The 23,098-nt window shown below is 33.2% G+C and overlaps 1 protein-coding gene across 1 annotated transcript in view; it reads left to right on the forward strand.

Annotated features, from left to right (window-relative positions):
* The first annotated feature begins 555 nt into the window (after positions 1 to 555).
* The window catches only part of COL19A1 (collagen type XIX alpha 1 chain), a 407,957-nt gene continuing 385,414 nt past the window's right edge, over positions 556 to 23,098 (forward strand). Inside the window, exons 1-3 of the mRNA XM_074237299.1 lie at positions 556 to 672; positions 14,572 to 14,646; positions 16,257 to 16,356. Coding sequence (XP_074093400.1) covers positions 582 to 672; positions 14,572 to 14,646; positions 16,257 to 16,356 — 266 coding nt within the window. The 5' untranslated portion in view covers positions 556 to 581. The remainder of the gene's footprint in view (positions 673 to 14,571; positions 14,647 to 16,256; positions 16,357 to 23,098) is intronic.

Below are 23,098 nucleotides of genomic sequence, written 5' to 3' on the forward strand. Positions count from 1 at the left end.
GTTTTCTCATTTCAATTTGATTGTCAAATTCAGGGATTGGCAAACTGCCCTCAGTCCTGCCACCTGTCTACTTTTGTACAGCCCTAGACCTAAGAATTTTTTTTACATTTGTAAATAAAGTTTTATTGCATTTTAAAATATAAAAACCATTCTTAGCTCACTGGCCATGACAAAAAAAGCAAAACAAAACAGGTGTTAGATGTGATTTACCAGACCCTCCAAGTTGCTCTGAAATTCAGTCTCAGAGAATTACTTAACTCACTTCAATGGTAAATGACTAGCTCAAGGTCACCCAACCAGTTAGTGTGAGAAGCTGTACTGGGACCCAGGTTTTCCTAATTTTGAGGCTATTCTCTAACAACTGCTTCTTTTTGATCACACATCTGAAACTAATCTGTAAACTTTCTCAGAACATCTTAATGTTTTAAGACATTCATATTGCATAAGATGCACCTTTTTTTTCTTTTTATGGCAGTTATATTTGTGAAGGAAATAAAGGGAAGTTGACAAAGTTAGTATCAATCTGAAAATTTTTTCTTTTGCAGGTTTGTGGCTACTTGTTCACCTGAATTCCAGGGACCATGAAGGACATTGACTGTTGGAAACCTTGGCTTTGGATGGCTCTCTTCGTACTTCCTGCCACCACTCCCATAACAGTCACAGCCAAGTCAGGTAGTCAGACCAGATTTTTGGCAAGTAACTAAAAGTTGGTCATATCCTTGTCCTGTGAATCACTTAGTCACAAGAAATAGATATGATGAAGGTTGAAGAGTCCATCCTGTCCAACCACCTCCAGGGGTGGAATTGTTAATAGTTCATTTAATCATTTCTTTGCCTTTTTGACCTTTAGATGATTGAACTTCCATCATGTATCTTTGAAGGATTCTAGGAGGTTTTCCATAACATTTGTTCTAGTTTAATTTTCATTCTCTTATGTGACTTAGACAAAAATAATCTTCCCTTTCCTTCTTAGAGATTCTTAGTTTTCAAATATAAGTGGGATGTTGCATAACTCTTTTACTCCATATCAATTTCAACTCAGTTCAATTAAAGAAGATTTTAGTAAACATATATGAGAGGTGTCAAGGCACAGTAGATAAAGAGTTGGTTTTTGAGGACCTGGGTTCCTGTCTTATTTCTGACACAAATTGACTTTGTGACCCTGCCTAAACCATTTCACTTCTTTGTGCCCAAGCAGCTCTCTAAGACTGTAAAATGTAGAGAAGGTATTGATTTGGGCTGAAATCACAGGTTCACTCAGTCAACAAATGTTTATTAAGGACATACAAAATGCCAAGGCACTGAGGATTTAAAGAGAGACAAATTAACTAATGTAGAAATATGTTAAAAAGATATTTTAGATGTATAATATATGTCAGATTGTTTGCTGCCATGGGGCATGGGGTGGGAATGGAGGGTAGTGGAAAAATGTGGAACTCAAAAGGTAGCAGAAAGGATGAATGTTAAAAACCATCCTTTGCATGTAATTAAGAAATAGCTAACTAACCAACTAACTAACTAAAATACAAAGAAAACTTTTTTTTAAAAAGGGAGAGGCAAAAACATAATCCCTATCTTTAAGAACCTCAAACATTGGGGGGGTGGTATTGGAATAACTATATACAAATTGAAGGTAACTTCAGAGTTAAGGTATTACCATTGAGGAGTACCTGGAAAGACCTCACCTAAAAGGTAGGATTTGGTCTAAAAATGAAAGGAGTTACTATGTATCAAATTTAATGTGCCAATGTACTATGTGCAAAATTTTAAATTTAATCTATAAATACAATGACTCCTCAATAATTAAGGCTAGTTGAGGAGGTGTTTGGTCTTAATTAGTGTAAAATGAAACTTTAGAATATTTGAATAGAAATGCAATTTAAATACTTAAAAGTATATGTAATAACTCAAATGAGACTTAAAAAGTTTTAAGTAGTTAAGTTCCCAAAAAGGCTTTGTTTACTGAAGGCATATGAACAATTTGGAGGAGTATCAATTATGTCTGAATGGAAATAAGTGCTCCTGAAAAACTGTTACTTGTCACAGCAAGAATGTAGAAGCATATATCCAATGACTGGGAGAATGGCTAACAAATTGTGATATGCGAGTTCAATATAGTATTACTCTAATGAATGAAAAATACAAAGAAATATGTGAAGACATGTAAAAGGATACCATGTGAAGGAAGCCAAAAGAACATATAAAGTTGTTATATCTAAATGAGTAAGAATAAAAGCAGCAGCAAAATTTATTGCATTAAATCATAGAAAAGGATTTCAAAACAGGAATAAAGAGATTTGGTTTCTATAATACTTAATATAATATAATAATTTTTAAATAACATCAATAATAATAAAATAATTTTTTTAAAGTTGTAAATGGGGGCAGCTAAGTGGCACAGTGGATAGAGCACCAGCCCTGGAGTCAGGACTACCTGAGTTCAAATCCAACCTCAGACACCTAGCTTTGTGGCCTTGGGCAAGCCATTTAACCCCATTGCCTTGCAAAAACCTAAAAAAAAAAAAGTTGCAAATAGCAAAAGGTTATGATTTCTTTGTTTTAAAAAGGCTCTCCAAAGCATTTAAAACATTTACTTTCCAAGTAGTGTTTTTATGCACAGTTATTTGATCATTTTAGCCCTTCAAAAAAATGCACAAAATAAAAATAGCTCAAATTTTCTCTGAATTATCACAAATTCTGAATTAATAGAATCTACTCAATTATCAAACATATATGCTAGATACTGAAGATGGAAAGATAAAATTGACAATAGTCTGTGCCCTCAAAGATTTTATATTCCATTGGCTAGAAAACATGCCCATATATATATGCATAGATAGATAGATAGATAGATAGATAGATAGATAGATAGATATACAAAATCAATTATTCCAAGAACTTTGGTCTTTTTATTCATACAAGAAAACCCAAGTTGTTGAAGAATATCCACTGCCTAGAATGTAGGGATGAAAACCCAAAGAACCTGTCCAATAGTACGAAAATATGCATATGTATATATGTACACATATATGCATCATATATGTATGTATATATGAATGTATACATCTATATGTATATTCATATATATATTTTTGAAAGTTAGTACAATTACCAACACTTTGGTATAGCAGAATTGTACAGAAGAGCTTACAAACTTCTTTTATTGACCCTAAATATCACTTGAAAACAAAGTTCCATCTAATTACCTGGTACATGTGTTGTTATATTTCAATAAACATGGAATACCATTGCCTCAGTAGAACTAAAATAAGTATCACACAGAGGACAATGTGGAAGAGCATGGTGAGGATGAGTAGGCTGAAAGAATAGAGGAACGTTATGGTGAATGTGGAATAAAGGTTTCATACAGGAATTGTATGATAGGAAAAGAAGATGGACTTGTACTCTCTTTTTACAGATGAGGAATAGTGAGCTTGAAAATTAAATTACTTACTCTATAAATGCCATTGTGAGTATCTTCTACCTTCTTTATGTAGGGGGAGAGGAAAGAGGGAGGGATTAACTAATGTCTTTTCTTAGCAAATGTGAAGGCACAGTAACTTGTGACAAGAGAGCTTGTGACAATGGGAAAGTTGGTTTTTAATAATATGCTGTTGTTCTTCAGAATTTCTATATTAAGAACTGATAGTTACTGCTAATTCCTATAATGGGCTAAGGGGAACTTGATTTTGTATTCCTGGACAGATTTGAAATTTAGTTAGAGCTCAAGAGACTATATAGGATCAGAGAAGGTTTTATAGAACATAATCCTGGGCATGGGTGTGGAAACTGACCATTCAAATGAGTCTTAGGATAATAGAGATTGTGTATGCCAATAATCCACTGTAATCCAATTATGTTGAACTTGGAACTAACTTTTTAGCTGAAACATTTACTGCCTCCAAAACCTAGGGTAAGTCATTTAACCTCTCTAGTCCTCAGTTTCCTCAAATGTAAAAAAAAATCAATGTATTGGATTGCATATACTGTTAGGTTTACTTGATGTATTGGTTAATTTTGCTAAATTGTTTCTAATCCTTCCCCCTCCCAAATCTGTTATTTTATTTTTTTGTTACAAAGGATTGCATTGGGTGGGGAGGGTATATTCAGAAATGAAGGTAGCTATATCTACCTACCTAGATATAGATACTTGTATCCATATAGAATAGGTATATTAATGTAGGATTTGGACAAGATGACCTCTAAAGTTTCTTCCAGCTCTATGGCCCTTAAAATACTTTTCTGTTCTTTCTTGAAAAGGCTTTCTCCCAGTGGGGAAATTCAAAATTAGCCTGAATTTCAAAGAGAAACATTTATATTGTATGATATAATAAGGAGAATTAATAAAGCAAGCTATAGGGAAAATTGCTTTTGTGGTTGATTATAATTATGGAGTAAGAGAAGAGGCACTTGGGAAAGCTCATATCCTGAACATGCCTAGGAAATCATTCAAGTACAGTTCACTTTGTGTTAATTGGCAAAATGTCAGCGTAGTGTTCCTGTTTCGATTGTCAAAGATCCTGACAGACTGTGTGGGACCAGATTTGCACCCCTTTTCTATGTGTTAATATCTTCTTAATTCACCAGGTTCTGTTTTTAGTTTTGTCTTGTGCAGACCTGGTGGTGCACTCTCTAACCATTTACCGGAGGGAAGTAACTACTTCTAAAAATAAAATATAACAAATCTAAGGGAGTGGATCAGGTTTCAGCTCTGGAGCTTGTGAAGTTGTCAACAGTGTTCTGTTAAACCTAAATATATGTAGGATAGGTTGTGCCTTTTAATTGCTTTTCTTTATCTGCACGGTTGGTTTAATGGCTTATTTCCAGAGGTCTTTCTTAGCTTGAGGGAGGCTTCAGTTTAACAGGGAAAAATTAATTTTTTAGATTTTTGAGATCTTGACTATCATAATCTCTTCACCTGGATTTTTTGATTGTCCTAATGGTAATTTTGAAATTGTTTATATGCATTGGTCAGTTAAGGAATCCTTGTAAATTTGAGGACAAAGATAAATTTTTATTTGCCTTATATTCCCCAAAATGAAAAGAAATTAAGACATGTTTCCAATTTTCCTTCATCTTGGCAAATGGGAAGGGGAATATAGAAAGAAATAAGCATTTACTATGTATCAGACACTGTGCTGATTCATTTTGCAAATATTTTCTTACAATCCTGGGAGATAAGTACTAGGTTTTGTAGTTATTCAGTCATTTCAATCATGTCTGACCCTGTGGTCCCATTTGGTTTGGGGGATTTTTTTTGTTTTTTAGTAAAGATACTGCAGTGGCTTGCCATTTCCTTCTCCTACTCATTTTACAGAGAAGAGGTTGAGGCAAACAGGGTTAAGTGACTTTCCCAGGGTCACATAGCTAGTAAGTGTCTGAGGACAGATTTGAACTCAGGAAGATGAATCTTTCTGACTTCAGTCCTGGTACTCTATTCATTTCATCACTTAATTACCCTTAAGTGTATTATTATTTCCATTTTACAATTAAGGAAATTGAATCAGATAGAAGTGAAATAATTTACCTAGAGTCCCAAAGCTAGTACATATCTAAGGTTGAATTTGAACTCAGGTCTTCATGATATCAGACACAAAGTTCTTATCTCCTCTTATTTCATTACTTAATTGTCAAGAAGTTAGAGTCAAGAGAATTGATGAATAAACTAAATCCAGAAGTAATTCCCCAAATTCAATTTTAAGGAAAGGGGTCAATCAATCTATTTCCCCAAATTTCAGTATATCATATTCTTTAACAAGGAACCACAGGATGAGTTTCATTTACTTTCCCAACTTGTCCTGAGGTAGGGGTACTAATAAGTAGCAAAAATGGACAGAAATAATGAAAACTCAAGTCCCTTCCCTTTCTTATTTTTTTGCAAGGCAATGAGGTTAAGTGACTTGCCCAAGGTCACACAGATAATTATTAAATGTTTGATTTGAACTCAAGTCCTCCTGACTCCAGGGCCAGTGCTCTGGTCACCTAGCTGCCCTCTTCCCTTTCAAATGGATGCCTCTCTCAGCTGCCAAAGTGATATATTCCTAAAGCACAATTCTTTTCATATACTACCCTAGTTAAAAAAAAAAAAAAGCTCCGGTGATTTCCTATTGTCCAGAGGATAAAATAAAAACTCATTTGTCATTTAAAGCATTTTGCAAACTGATTTCAGTCTATCATTCCAGATTTCAGATTTCAAACTGATTATTCCCCCTCATGCCCTCCACAGTCCAGCTAAACTGGATTACTTTCTACTAGTTCTTTCACTTCCTAGTCTCCTTACCTTTGTCTAACCTTTTCCCCATATGGTATGTCTTCTTTCTTCCCTTCCTACTCTGCGATACCAAGTTCCCTTCAAATTTCAATTCAAATGCTGCCTCCTGCAAGAAGCCTTTCCTGATCCCCTAACTGATTCTGCTTCTCCCCTCTGAAAATTACCTTGTTTTTCTTTGTGTTTGTTTTCTGTTTACTTGTAGCTGTACATATTCTTTTTTTTTTACTTTTTGTTCTTTTTTGGCAAGGCATTGGGGTTAAGTGACTGGCCCAGAATCACACAGCTAGGTAACTATTAAGTGTCTGAGGCTAGATACTGACTCCAGGGCCAGTGCTCTATCCACTGTGGCACCTACTGGCCCCTACATATTCTTTAATAACATATTTCCTAAAAATATTTATAAGCTTCTTGTGAGCAGGAAGGGACTGTTGTTTCATATTTGTCCATATGTCCCTAGAGCATATCTGAAAATGTTGGCTACTTGATAACTGATTAAACCTCCAGGTACTTGAGAGTGAAGCATAATGATTTGGGAAGAATGTTGGATTTTGAGCCTGTGGGTCTTGGTTCAAATTTCAGCTGAATTTTTGTTGTTCAGTCATTTCAATCGTTGCCTGACTCTTTATGACCCCATTTGGGATTTTCTTGGAAAAGATATTGAAATGGTTTAGCTGTTTCCTTCTCCAGTTCATTTTACAGATGAGGAAAGTGAGACAAATGGTGTTAAGTGACTTACCCAGGGTCACACAGCTAGTAATTACATGAAGTTGGATGTCTTCCTAACTCCAAGTCTGGCTACTTACTGCCTCTGTAACCTTGACCAACTCACTAACCCTACTGAGTCTTCATTATCTTAGCTGAACTAGATGACCGCCAAAGATCTTTCCAGTGCTACAACTGAGATTCCTCTAATATCATTAAGGTAGTAATTTTTCTTTTATTTAGATTCTTTTAGAATTAAACTTGAGTCTATGTATACTTTGAGTTATTAAAAAAATTTATAACCCAAAAAGGAGTTTTTGTTAAAAAGTTAATCTGAATGAACTTTTTGTAAATATAATTATATTTGTAAATATAATAAATTTCCTATTAATTTACAAGATTAATTTTAGTGAAATATGGTTTTAATAAATTGGCTTGAAATTTTCAATTAAAAACTACCATTTTTACTTTTATTCAAGCTTATAATATGCCATGTATATTCTCTCACATGAATAACCAATGTAGTTATATCCTAAGGCCTAGGGCTTTTAGCAACTATTGTAAAGACCCACAGGCGCTTCCCTCCCTCTGTTAGGAATTTTGTTTTGACGTTTTTGCTGCTGTTAATATAAAACACCTGAAGGCTCTCATATTGATCCACTTATGAAAAAGAATGCAAAACAACAAAAGCAATAGTTGCATGCCTGAAGCAAATTGCTGTTCTTTTCTATTCTAATCTTCAGGTTAAGTGTAATAGAAGGAGCACTGCTATTAAGTGAGTTGATAGAAAATGGAAATTTACCATTAGGGCAAAGTATAAAAGAAGTGACTGCTGACAGAGATGTAGGGATTATGTATCCACTGTATATATATTTCTATTGCCATAATACTATTGATAAAAATAGCTAAATGATATAGTCAGGCAAACATAGCTATAGATATAGTTAATGTAGTGCTTGGAAAAAAATTGAAAAAGTTATATTTTCACCTTTTCCTCCCTCCCATAAAAAAAAAATTCTGGGAAAAGTCAGAATGAGAAGAAAAGAGATAAAAACTATAATAACCCTAAGTCAATGAAATATTTCCCTTTAGGATATATTTGGCTTATATGGATTTGCAAAAACTGTACCATTCTCCATACCTGGAAATGTCTATCATTCTCATTTTTGACATTCAAAATCCTTTTATTTCTTCAGGGTTCGAAACAAATTATAGGACATTTATTAGTAACCTACTGTGTATGACTTAAGCCTAGAATATAAAGAAAAACAAAAGAACAACAATAACAACCTCCATCCCTGATCTTATGAAGTTTATAGTCCTCATACAGACCAGATATAAAGTGAAGACACCAAAATGGGGAAATGAGAAAGGCAGTAGTCCTCTTAGCTAAAAACACAATGGGTTATAAAGAAAGTACCATTGATTGAGTACTGGAGCTATAATCTGGGAAGATCTGAGTTCAAATAAGGTCCAATACACTAGCTGTTTGGTTCTGGGCAAGTCATTTAACCTTTATTTATCCCTTAGTTTGAAATTCAAATGAGATATTTTTAAATGTATTTAACTATCACTGTATAAGTGCTTATTCTCTTCCCTTCCTTTTTCTTTTCTTATTCATTAAATTTTCTTCAAACTGACCATTGTTAGTGGTCTTTCTACCTTAGATTACCTTTGATTACCTCCCTGACTTTGATCTTAAAACTCATAATTAAATTAAATATGTGTTAACCTTCAGAGAAAGAGCAAATTAGAATTAGGTTAGCATACATAGCTATTAATATTTTTCTAATTCATTGATTATGAAGGCATGCATGGGACCCCAGCTAGAGAACTGGACCCCCAAAGTGGAGTTTTGCAGAAAAATTCTTTTATTTTTTTCACTAATAGACCTTATATATCTTTCTTTTGATAGAAACCAGGATCTGAAAAGCTACTTCTAGCTTTGTCCATAAGAGAGGAGCCCTCAATTTAGGATGGAGCTGGATATTAGACACAATTCCTGGATATGTCCAGGAGGACATGCTAGGAGGCATGACTCCTCCCAAACTTTTGTGCTTTATCTTTTTCTAACAGAATGTGCCTTTGTGCCTTATCAGTTATGCTGATGATGCTTCTTTCTACAATAGAATGTAAACTCCTTGAAAGCAGGAATTCTGTTCTCTCATTCTTGCCTTTATATCTCCAGTGCCTGAAACCTTACCCATAGTAGGAACTTCATGAAAATAAATGTGATTGGAATTGTTTATGAAGAAGTTTATCTAGAAGATGCAAAAAAAAAAAAATAGAAGAAAAATCCTAAACACAATATATTATTTTTAAACTACTGTGAACTCTCAAAAAGGGTGATCAACTTGAAAGTTTGTAAGAACTGAAGGCTTTGAAAACAATAAGAGCGTTATTATAAGGATATAAAAGAGAGAAACCTGTTTCAATGAGCCCTTCCTAGCAACAACAAAGAATGTTTAAACTTAAATAATATTAGAAAAGCTCTTTTAAACTAGGGATGGTGATGACATTTATTTCTGCTCTTAAAAGAAGATACTATCAGATAAACTTTTTTTTCCTTTCAAGCAAAAATAATTTGTATCTTTTCTTTAAAAAGTAAGGAGCCTATATTGTTATGAGAGTCTGAGAATTAGAAGGTTTACATTATGGTATTATAATATTATATAAAATAGAATTATATATGAAATCTTCTTTACTAAAAATCTTCTATTGTTAAAATAGCTGTCTGGCTTGAAATGTCACCTAATCTCTTTCTATATCATTTATGTCATCTTTAAAGTGAATATTATCCCAGAAAGGAAGGAAACAGGTATTTATTAAGTGCTAATTATATGTCAGGTGCTTTACAATTATTATCTCACTTGATCTTCATAGCCATTGTGAGAGGTGGAGTTTATTTCCTTTTCCATTTTAGTTTATTAATTTATTTAATTTATTCTTAAATGACATTTGTGGAAACTGAGGTAAATAGAGACAAGTGACTTCCCAGAGGCACAAAACTTTTTCATATCTGACATTAGAGTTGAACTCAGATGTTTCTGATTTGGGGTCCAGCTCTCTATCCACTTTGCCATATTGTTACCTAAATTTTTAGGGTCACTATCAGCTCTAATACCTACGAATATGATGAACTTTATGTAGAAGTGATAAAAATATATGTATGTAATTTGTGACCATGAAGTTAGTCACAGCATCATAGATTTAGACCTAGAGAATTCAGAAATCATCTTCAGAATTCCAGCTTCAGTTCTAAGAAAGGAAAATGTGTCCTAGGGAAATTTAAGTGTTCTCCCTGTGGTCAGAGATAGGCAACATCAGAGAATAGAGTGAAATCCAGGACCTGTGAGTCTTTTTTCTTTTAATTCAATTTTATTTTTATTTTCAAATGCAAATTATTTCTCTCTCAATTCTCCCTCCCACCATTGAGAAGACAAGAAAAGCAACCTATTACCATTATGTAGAGTCAAGCAAATAAAAAAAATCATGAATTAATCATATCCAAGAAGAAAAGAATGAAAAATAAAATATGCTTCAATCTGAATCCATCACCTCCCTGGAAGAAGAGCACATGATTTATCATTAAGTCCTTTGGAACTATGATTGATTATCATAAGGCTGAGAATTCCTAAGTCTTTCAGAGTTCATTGTCTTTAGAATATTAGTGTTGTAGTTTAAATTGTACTCCTGTTTCTGCTCACTTCATTTCTGTCAGTCTATAAAATCTTCCCAGGTTTTTCTGAAAAACATTCCCTGCTTCTCTGACTCTTAAGGAGGCAATGCTTTTAACATTCTATCAGGTATCTCTTGAATATTCCAGCTTTCTCTTCTGGGATCTTTTCGTCTTTTCAGCATCTCTCCTCTCAAAGAGACCTTGATGATATTTTACCCACGTCCTTTCATTCACAAGAAAAGTAGGTTTGGGAAGCACTAAGTTCTCCTTATGAATCAGTTCATGCATATTTGCATTTTCAAAGAAATTAACATAAAATTTCAAGCTCAGATTGAAGTTGAATTGCTAGGAAGGTATTTTGGGGGATTGTGTCTTTCCTGAAACCCCTTAAATCTTACCACTTAGGTCCCTGCCTTCATTGCTTAAATGCGAAGTTAAACTCTATTGACATGTTCTCACAGAAAGAATTATAAAAACTGGGAACTCTACCTCATCCCCACTTTAAAACTAATGCATTCTTTACTTTTTTTTTCAAAAGATATGTGTATAAGAACACACACAATGTATGGATATCTGATATATTTGTATATATGTACATATAAATATATGTATATGTATATATATATATGTATGAAACACTTTTTTGAGGACAATGAAATAGTCTAGAGACCCATGATTTTATTTATATAAGAAATTTCCACTTTCAAAACTCCTTTCAGTGATGCCATCCATCTATCTGTTTGCAATTTACAATCTTAGGGAGTTTATCAAGACATTAAAATGTTAAGTGATTTGCCTGGGGTACCCAGCACATAGGACATATCAGAGGCAGGGCTTGTAATTTGGTCTGACTGACTACAAAGCTGACCCTCTATTCATCATTCCAGGCCACCTCTCTTTATCAGGACTTTAAAAAATATTTGTATGATATAAATTGTGCTGCTGTTGCTATATATAATATTATATATATAATATATAATATAATAATTATAATATATAATAAAACAATATTATATTATAATATCAATCTAAAATAAACAACTATTAAATCTAAATGGTTTGTTTTTATTTCTACCTTTGTATTACAAGTCCCTAGCATGCATCTAGGCACCTAATAACAAAATAACTTAAAAATTCTTGGTGATGACTGTAACTATGATTATTGAAATTTTTTTTCTCTAAATGGGTAAAGCTCTTTAAATTTACTAAAACAAATGTTTTCCCAAAAAGAATATGAGTTCATGAATATTACCAAATAGTTACTGAATGTCATTCATGCTAAAGTGACACATTTCAGAGCTTTCAGATCATCAACTTTATAAGCCCTTGAAAGAATTTTGATACAATATAATTGGTTTACTATTTTGATATTAGATCGGGCCTTCTTCCTGTTACCCAAGAGTCACAGTGGAAAGTCCCGGGTTTTGCTTCTGTCTTCAAACTGATTTTGATAGGTTTGTGTAGGGACTTTCCCTACATATGCTGTAGGAATTAAAAACTGACTTAGTTGAATGCTAACAGAGTTGTTAGGAAAATAAGAGTAGGATTTTAAAAAAAAGATTAGGGTTTACATTAATAATTAATTTTTTTAAAATATAAGAAATATTAGATGCTCCAAACCTACTTACATATCATAAATATATTCCCTTTATTTCAAGATATGTATGAAAAAAACACTTATTCCCTTAAAAGTGTACTTTTTAGTTCATTTTAAACATGATTTATGATCACTTAATTTAACATTATTTACAAAATACTTAATGATAGTGCTTTTTAAACCTCACTTCCATGTCAAGAAATAAACATTTTAGAATTTTCTAGATAAACTAAAATTGTTAAATGCTATTTGGAGTCTGTTCAAGTTTTTATTATTCAATTCAGGGTCTAAACCTTCCATGCCCAACAAAACAATCTAGTCCGTATTCCTGCTTGTAAAGAATTCAGTTCAACTTAAAAATTTATTGAGTCTACTATGTTCCAGACATTGTACTAGGCTCTAAATAAATAAGAATGAATAAGAAATAAATAAACTCTACTGGCGTTTCCAGGCAGCCAGATATGCAGTAGATAGAGCACAAGTTTGGGGTCAGGAGGATCTAAGTTCAAATCCAGACTCAGACACTTACTAGCTGTGTGACCCTGGACAGGTCCCTTGATCCTGTTTATCTCAATTCCTCTTCTACAAAATGAGCTGGAGAAAGAGGTGGCAAACCATCTCTGTATCTTTAATCCTCAAATGGGATAATGAGAAATCCAAAATAACTGAACAACAACAAAAATTGTAATTTCCAGTATATTAGGCAATGTAACACATATTTAATCCTCTAGTATATGAAATAATATATGATAATTGCAAAAGAGAAGTGCAGGCATAGTTCTCTTTGAAGTGTGAAGGAAGAAGAGTCATTCCTTACTAAGGAGAATCCTTCAAGAAGATCCATTTTTCCCTCAGCTGTAAATTGAGGATAACTTTACTTGATAGGATTGTGAGAAAAGCACTTTGCAAACTCTGAAATACCATAACAATATGACATTAATAAGGTTTTTTCCAGAATCAGGATAAAATAGCAAGTAACCCATATTCAACAAGTCCCTGAGTTGCTATATAGAAAAATTAGCATATAATTGTGTATACTATTGCTTAATAAATGTTATTTGATGATAGCAGTTATATAATGGAAAGGACATTTGAAAAGTTCAAAGCTCTGATCTGCTAGTTGGTCTATTTCTAATCTACAGCAAATTACTATTCCCCAGCTCTGAATGGAAAGAAGTATGCATACCAGACTTTAAAATTTAATCTGTGTTGTTATTATTTTCTCCATCATTTTGTTATATCTAGACAATCAACAACAAAAAAGAATCATGCTCTGGTTTTTATCATTTGACTGTTTCTATATGTAAATATAGTAGGTTGGAGTTGGTTTAAGTATAGCCCTGACTATATATCTGGGTCCTCAATTTTATCATTTGTAAAATGAAATAATGGGACTAGATTAAAGGTTTTTGTGTCATAGAACTTTTTGGCTGTCTGATGAAGCCTGTTCAGAATACTGTTTTTAAATAAATAAATGCACAAATTAATAAATTAATAAAATAAATGTATAGATCATAAAGGAAATCAATTATTTTAAAATGTCAAAATTTTAAAAGCAGATAAATTCACAGCTCCTAGGAAAAGAATCCTTGGTCTAGAGAATCTCTATAGTCCTTACCAGCCTGTTGTCCTACAAATCTATATTGATTGTGACTATTACATTTATAAATAAATATAAATTCCCTGGGGTTAGAGTCTATCCCTTATACAACTTTGAATGTCCCAAATTTCAACAAGCATAATAAATACTCAACTTGTTGATTTAGTATGTGATTTCAGTGTGATTCATGGATGTATGTGTGTATATATATGTTTTAAATTTACTATATAGCTTTTGTATCTCTCTCTATCTCTGCTTTGATCTTTCCATTTTCATTTCCTTAATGCATGGTTAATTGTCTTCCCTTTTATTCTAAAGCTTAATGTCATTTAGTACATTTGTAATTGGATGAAAGGTTCTGTCATTCTCTTTTTGGTTAAATAGTAAGGATCTATCATCAAGATTAGTGTTTCCCGTATATATGATTAGTTGCCTATTTTCATAGTAAATTGTAAAGTGTAATTTTTCTTTTAAAATACCATATTAAATATAATTTGAATAGGAAATTTTTTAAATCAAATTTAAAGGATATGTTTTTTATTTAATTCCCCTTGAATATAAGAGAAAGCTGACGTTCAAATAATTTATTTACACATTTTAACTCTAGTTTTAGGTCATAATTAGAAGAATGATTGGAAAGCTTTAATGTAAAATGATTAAATTTTTATTTGCAGTGCTATAATGAGAACTGTAATATGTTTTCTCACTATATTCTCTTATAGAAAATTTGTGTCCTGAATTAACAGCAGATCGACAACAGTTTACACAAATCAGTAGAGAGAACCTTCCTGTTTCAGGTGAGCAGTATAGATCCGCACAAAAACATGAAAAGGATGAAAATTGACGTGTTGTGTCTACTATAGCTTTTTTTTGAGTGTATAATGTATTAATTTAGATGAGTCTTTACCATTAGTCAGGGATAGTGTTTTCCATTCTTTGTAATCCTCAGACTATCTAGCAAAGTACTCCATCCACATTTAGTGAATATTTAGGACACATTTGTTGATTTGTATGGAATTATATTGTCAGTTTCTTTATAACTTGGAACCAAGGCAAGAGATATTTGAAAATTTAGAGCAATGTTGAAGACCCTGGCACAGAATTTTTGGAAAGTATTTTCACTTATATAGAAAAGGGGAAAATAGTAAAATAAAATCATCTGGGAAAAGGATAATGGACAAGGTTGAAATTTTGAAATTCAGAAATAATTTTTGAATGAATGGAAAAGACATTTATTAATTTCTGTGCTAAGCTACAAAGATTGTTCCTTTGGATGATGGCTTCAGTGGCCTCAAATTCATGTTTTTCTTTATTAACTTAGAAAAAAGGGAACCAGATTTTTCATTATTTTTTGGGCACACTTTAGAACCACAGTCTTATTTAAACCTATTAGTAATTTTTATCCTTTCCCTGTTATACACTGCCAGTGTAACCCTGGGCAAGAGAGAAAATAAATGAATATGTAAACAAACAAACAAGCAAACATTTAAGTTCCAAGTACTTATTATGGGGATACAAAAAAAAAAAAAGAGAAAAAGGTCCTCTTCTCAAGGAGCCCACTGTCTAATTGGGGAAGATAACAAGCAATCAATGACACATAAACAATGTACAGTATAAATTAAAAATAATCAGCAGAGGTAAGGTACAAACATTGAGACAAATCAAATGAGGCTTCCCATACAAGGTGGGGATTATCAAGAAAAACAGGAATCTGAAAAGAGAGAGAGGTGCAGGCATGGGGAACCACTAGTGGGGAGTGGAGGATGAGGAACAGAGACAACCAGTTTGACTCACTTCTAAAGTGAAAGAAGAGAGCTAATAAAAAAATAAGACAAGAAAGATAAGTTAAAGTCCAGATGGTAAAGGACTTGAAAAGCCTAAGAGGAGTTTATATTTGATTCTAGAGGGAATGAGGAACCACTGGAGTTGATTGAGTAGAGAAGCTATGTGATTGGATCAGCACTTATGGAAAATCTCTTTGGCAGAATCATTCTGCAACATCAAGAGAAGTAATTTCATCTTTTTGTCCCTTATATTGAAAAAAATTTAATCTGGAAATTCTGCTGACCAACAGTAACAGGTGAAAAATCTCATCAATCAGTCTATATTCAGGAACAACAATAATCCTTTTAAAAGTCAATGTCTCCTCTATTTTTCTTAAGTTTAACTATTGGATGAACTAAATCTTTTTTTTTTAGCAATATACTTTTATTTATTATTTATTTATTTTGGTGGGGTTGCAAGGCAAATGGGGTTAAGTGGCTTGCCCAAGGCCACACGGCTAGGTAATTATTAAGTGTCTGAGACCGGACCCGAACCCAAGGTACTCCTGACTCCAAGGCCAGTGCCTCATCCACTATGCCACCTAGCCGCCCCCTGAACTAAATCTTTATATCATTTTTTACAGGTTTTGATTTGGGAGATAGATTTTCTCTTAGACAAGTGTCCTGTGGAGGTGAAAAAACTTGTTTTAAACTGGGCAATGCACTTCTTATTAGAGATACTCGGTAAGTATAGATATATATACATACATATTTTAGGTTTTGTGAGGCAAATGGGGTTATGTGGCAAATGGGGTTAAGTGGCTTGCCACACGGCTAGGCAATTATTAAGTGTCTGAGACCGGATTTGAACCCAGGTACTCCTGACTCCAGAGCCAGTGCTTTATCCACTGTGCCACCTAGCCGCCCCTCGGTAAAGTTTATTTCTAATAGTTTCACATAAGCTACTTTCCCAAATGATTAAACTTAACAATTAACTCAGAAAATAGGTCCTGATATGATGTAACTCTTTAAAGTCCTTAGCCAGTATTCTATTAGGATGCCTTAAAAGATTCATTGACAAAGCACAAATTCTAACAGATTCTACTAAGGTGGAAAGGTTCTGAGTACCAGTTCAAAATATGGGTTTTATGTCTGTTTGTCTGAGTTCCATCCTAGTAAAGTTAAGAGAGATTCATTTGTTGAAGGTCCATCTTCAGGTTGGTCTAACTAAGTGTTGAAGGGCAGCTAGGTGGCATCATGGATAGAGTGCCAGATTTGGAGTCAGGAAGACTTATTTTCCTGAGCTCAAATCTGACCTCAGACCTTGGTCAAGTTACCTAACCCCTTTACCTCAATTTTATCATCTGTAAAATGAGCTGGAGAAGGAAGTTGCAAACTTCTTCAGTACTTTTGCCAAGAAAACCCTAAATGGGGTCATGAAGAGTTAGACATGCCTGGAAAACATTTCAGCAACAACAACAAAAGTAGTAATACAATGAAATCATAGTTTTTTCTGAGTTTCTGAAGTAAGCGACTGTGTGCTTTATGTTGAGATATTACGGGACAATTAGCTTTTTGAATATTTTTATTTAGATAAATTTATATATACAAATGTTTATGTTTATATTTGTCTGTCTCTCTCTTTTCTGTATCTGACAGTATCTTGCATAAAGTATGTTGATTAAATAGATTTTATTTTAGGTACTCCTGGAATTTGTGCCTTTTATTTATTACCTACAGAGACACTAACATTATGTGAAAACATGGAACATAGGGACTGGACCTGGATTTCTTTTTGTAGAAAATTCCTAATGATGGGAATGTACCTTCTTGAACCTGAATCTTCTATGTATTATGCCATGTAACCTTTCACATGAGAGGAATTGTGAGAATGGAAATGAAAATAAGTTTTGAAGAAATATTTCAGTTGTTTTGGAAGTGTCAGTTTTCTCTTTTTGCAAGACTATGATATTTTACCTTTCCCAAGGAGAAATGGAAGATTTTAAATTTTTAGAAATAATACTATTTGATGATTAAAGCACTGAATTCAGATTCTAAAGTTAACGTATGCTCTATTTGCATTATGCAAAAAAAATCATATAGCCTCTTACCATGGTGTGTCCAAGGGCAAATGATTATATGTTTATGTGTTGAAACAACTTCATTTAAATTCTCCTTCTTTTTCCATATTTCATAAAAGAGGTAAGTCTTTATTCCTCTATTGATTTGAATCATAAAGAATACAAATTATTTTACATTAGGAACTCATATTCTTAGTGTTCATGGTATACTCTGAAAAAAATAAATAAGAAAGTTAAAGCTCTTCTGATTGTATACATTCCCTCCCCTTTCTTTCTTGATATTTTATCCCTTTGATTCAAATATACATTTTTCATGATTTTCCTTGGGAATTTGTGTATCTAATGACTGCATAGGAGCCTAAGAATTGAATGCTTCAAGATTCTTTTTCTTTTATTGTCATTTTGTTTTGTGACTACTTAATTCTCTTTTTAAAAAAAAGGTTTCTTGAAGGAATATTCTAATTTTTAAAATGGCTCATTGATTCTTTTGGGTTTTGTACATCACCATAAATTCCTAATACTTCTCTTAGGTTTCTCCCACCAAAAGATTTGAAATATCAACAACAAAAAATCAATTTACAAAATAATAGTACAGCCATTCAATATTTTGAGGCACTTATGGTGTAGTGACTAGAGAGTCAGGCCTAAAGCAAAAAGACTGCACTGCAAATCTTGCCTTTGACCAATGAAATCACAGGTCTAGTCCCTAGATCTAATAATACTATTAACAACAATAATAGTTGGCATTTATAAGTACAGTAAGGTTTGCAAAACACTTTAGTTAATGATCAGTTACACAAGTGAATAGATCATTGACATAGTGCTTTATAGCTTTTAGAACTAAGATTTGGATCTTGGCAGGTGGCATGTAAACACAAATTACTATTAGTTGACAGTGCAATCACAACATAGGAGTAAAGTAGAGTAAAAATAGCATTGAAACTCTCTTTGATCTCACATAAAACAATGAGGAGTGTCTCTATTTATGTGTGTTATTTCATTGTCATGCTGGGTAACCTAATATGTAAGTGAGCCAAGTTAACAGACAAGTCTGCTGAGAATCTCAACAATGGGATGTCTCAGTGTGAACAACCATGGGACTCTCCTCCTTCTTTCAAATGCTCCAGATAACTAGCATAGTAAAGTATGTAACAGTTCATACAGAAATGTATCCTTGCCCCAACTCCCTTCACCTACAATTTTTCCCTTGGAAGATATACCCCTCTCAACACTGCTTTTCAAATCACCAATTTAATAATATCTTAAGTGACTTTATTTTTTCATGAGATTGGAGTTCAAAAGTAGAATTCTCATTAAATGTTAAGAAACAATGCAGATGAAAAGAGAAGTCTTTGAATATAAGGGATTAGCACAAATGATGGCCAGATAGGATCAACTGAGGCAGTTGTAGTTTTACCCAAACTTGTGTTCTGAAGCACTGAGTTCAGGTGACTTCAGGTACATAAGCCTCACATACTTAATTTCAATCAGTTCATGATTGGAGAGTCTGTAGAAGTCACCCAGAATCAACAGTTAGAACACCTTCTTTAGCAATCTCCCATTTTCAAACTATTTATTGTCATTATAGAGTTTTTATGAGTAGTTTAATTATTATTAATTGTTATTCATTATTAATGAATGAATCAACAATTAATCAATAATATTATTACTAATCTATATTAACAACAATAATATGTTGTTGACAGTTTAAAGAAGGGTGGCCAAATCTACTCCAAAACTCATGCCAAAACTGAGACTATGACCTCAACCCCTTCATCTTCATATCCCCATGAACATGCTGCTGACTAAACCCCATTATTGTAACAGAGGGGAGAAAGGGTCAAAATAGGAAACAAAATATTTTTTGAATCATCATTTTTGTGGAAATATTTCATACCATTTAGTTATTAGAGAGAGATTACATATCTTCATGCAGGCTCAATGACTGCCCTTGAATCTCTATAAATACAACTATATGGCACATTTTTATATTTATTTTATAAGCCTTTTGCTTTAAATCTCTATCTGATCCACTGGTTTATGTAAATGACTTTTCTGGCTGTGAGAAGAAGAACTCTGGTACTTCTACTACAGGAAACTGGAGGGTGTCTGATTAAGCTGACTAGCAAGTGTCAAGTACTTTGGCATCTCTCCACTTACATTTCACTCATTCAGCCAAAGTGTAGGTAATAGTAAACTGTGCTGCTAGGGTACTTCTCTTGCATGATGCCATTTTGATTTTTCAATGAGACCAGAGTAAAGTTACAGCTATTTATATATTTGTAAATAAGCTAGCATGCCGAGTCAGCATGGGAAAATGCAGGTGTTAATTTATATCGAAATGGAAATGTTTCCTCTGACTATGCCAGATGAATGAATGAAAAAAAAAAAACCTTTATTAAGTCTTACTAAGTTCCAGGCCATGTGCCAAGGGCTGGAAATATGAATACAAATAAACCAGTCTTTGCCCTCAAGGAACTTCTATTCTAAGAAAAAGGCAGCACATACAGGGAAGTAGTGACTCTGGAAGAGTGTTTTGGTTTAGGAAATTATGAGGATGGTAAGTAAAGTCATAAGACAGGTGATTGATATGTTCTTAGCCTGTGCAATGCTGGTGCTGTTTTGATTCTTGTTCCTAGAGCAAGATGGGGAAGATAGGATATTGTGGGAAGATAGATAATTAGGGTGAAACATAGTAGAATCTAGGACCAGATAGATACACACTAATCTAGTTTTACATATTCTAAGATGGACGAACTTGTGTCTAGAGAAGTCAGATATTCAGAACCTGTCGCTAATAAAGGAAAATCAAAGTCATTCATACATGAGGTGGTGAATATAAAGAAAGAAAAGAAATCTTGGTGTAGTGCAAAGCAGGGAGGATTTAGTAAGATGGCCTCAACTTCAAATCACAACTCTTCTACCTACTAGCTTTGTGACCAAATATCTATGCAACCCTGCAAATGACTGTACCTAAAGGGACTTGACTTGATGATCTCTATGACCCTTTTCAATTCACAAATTATTGTCCTATGATCTAAGTGTAGGCTGGATTGGGAAAGCAGGTTTGGGGGATCCAGCATGTGTCTAGACTCTCAGAAATCTTCAAGATAGAGAAACAAGAAATCCCCTAGAAGTAGTTCGGGCCCTAGTGTTCTTTGCAGGATCCAGTTAGGTGACTGTCTATGGTATATTTAACACTTATCTAAGCATTCTCCTAAATAACAAACAAGGGGTCCAGATGCCATGTTACCCAGTTTATAAAGTTCTTGTTTTAAGGAGAAAATCTTAGCTTGTTACTTTTGCAAATAGCCTTAATTATGGAGGGAGCCTGGGATCATACCTTAATTATTTCTATACAAGTTCTTTCTTTGTGATTATCTGGGTAAATTGGTGAAGTTTTAAATGAAAATACTCATTAAAATTTCCATCAGTGGGGATAATCACATCATTATCCTGGCTTATTTGGTAAACATGGTATTTACCAATGTTTAGTGCTTGCCTTTAATGAAACTTGTTACAAATAAAAATCTGTTAGTAATTATATATTTTAGAAAGGGTAAAGCACTTATGATAAGTAGTTTATATACACATTTTATATATAAATCAAGTTTGCAATTCTAATAGTGAAACACACATGCCAAGGCTGGTTGGTAAGCCAGTCCAACTTTAAGAGGGAACATAGGCTCCATGTTTTCATTCAAAGTGAACTCTATGACTGGGCTTTAGAAACCGAAGCATTTTCTAAGGGGGCAATGTATATAACACTGAAAGATGAAATTTTTGATAAAACTAGATTTCCAGATGATTTCATTTATATGTGGCTAGATATTTGGGGTTCTGTTAAGCAGAATGTTTTTATAAAGGATCTCTTTCCCCCTTTAAAATTACAAAATAAATGGCTCACCAAAAAAAAAAAAAAGGAATTCTTCTTTCTGTGGGTTTTGCCACTCATGATTTTATAATTATGAGACTGAAATAGGAAATGGTTGTTTATGGATTTCTCTCTTTTCCTACCTCTGTCTGCATAGAAATAGTTGAAATTGATAAAGAACTTTAAGTCTTGCAAAGTGCTTCGCTTTGCAAAGTGAGTTGAGCCTTACTATAAGCCTATGAAACAAGTACTACAGGCTTCTTATCTTTGTGTTACAGGTGAGATAACAGGCTCAGAGATTTTAGGTGACTTGTATATGGTCTCATAGCTAGTAAATAAAAGAAATAATTTACTGACTCCAGTACTAGAAAAATCCAGAATTATGTTACCTCACATTTTTCTCATCTCCCAGTTTCTATTGTATTCATTTTTATTATAGAATAAAATTACAGAAATAGAATTTTAAAGCTAGTGATCTTTTGGTCTAATCCTCATATCTCTTAGAAGTCTAGGCTCCCATAGCTAGTTAGGGACAAAGTTAGCAGTATAACCCGGGTCTCTTGACTCTATATTCAGTATTCTACCTAATCTCCAATATCATCTTCTCACACTTCACACAAGCAATGCACTCCCAACAAGCAGAATAATGAACCCTAAACAAGAGGGCAATTTATAAAAAGTGTTGTTTTTCAGTACAATATTTTAAAGAATCCTAGAGGACCCTGTTAATACACAAAATATATTTCTTATTGAATTGAACTCTCAGGTCCTTTTCAACCTGACAGGGACTTGCAGGATAGTTGAATTGCCTGAATTAAGATAAAAGGAAGAATGTATGTGTTTTATAGGTACTTACTTGTCTGTGGTTTAGGAATTGTTTTCTAGCAAATGATTTTTAATCTAAAGAATGTATGCCTTTTGAATACAAACATTAGTCTAGTACAGGAAATTTAGTCAATTAGATAGAGACAATAGAGTTTAATGGAAAAACCCAGGATTGTGCTTGGGAGACTTGATGTATCATTAATTAAGCATATGTTTTGTTGCAATAAATATGAATATGCTAGACCTTACATTTTAAATGAGCATTGACCAAAATGTTCTCTTTGGCTTTTTTGTTCAGTTTTAGAATTCTATGATTTTGTAGCAAAAGCAGATAAAATTATTGTAATTAATTTATACAATCTTCTACATGTTTTAGAAGTAGTGTTCATTTCATTACCTAGGGAAGGAATTTCAAAAGGATATGTGTTAATTGGTGACTTTTCTATGAGAATGATTGCCCTGCATTAAAAGGACAGTTAAGAAGTCTCTATGCCATTATGTGTATCAGTCACTGATTAGGAGAGCCTTACCCTTTGTCAGTGTTATGAAATCTATGTACCCATGCTCAAAATGATGCATTTAAATATATAAAATAAAATACTTGAGACTGCAAAGGAAACCAATTATATTGAAATGCAGTTATCAAAATATTAACAAAACTCATTTAGAGACTCCAGGTTAAGAAACTCTGCACTAATATTTTTAT

This window comes from Macrotis lagotis, chromosome 5 (assembly GCF_037893015.1).
Source record: "Macrotis lagotis isolate mMagLag1 chromosome 5, bilby.v1.9.chrom.fasta, whole genome shotgun sequence".
NCBI lineage: Eukaryota > Metazoa > Chordata > Mammalia > Peramelemorphia > Peramelidae > Macrotis > Macrotis lagotis.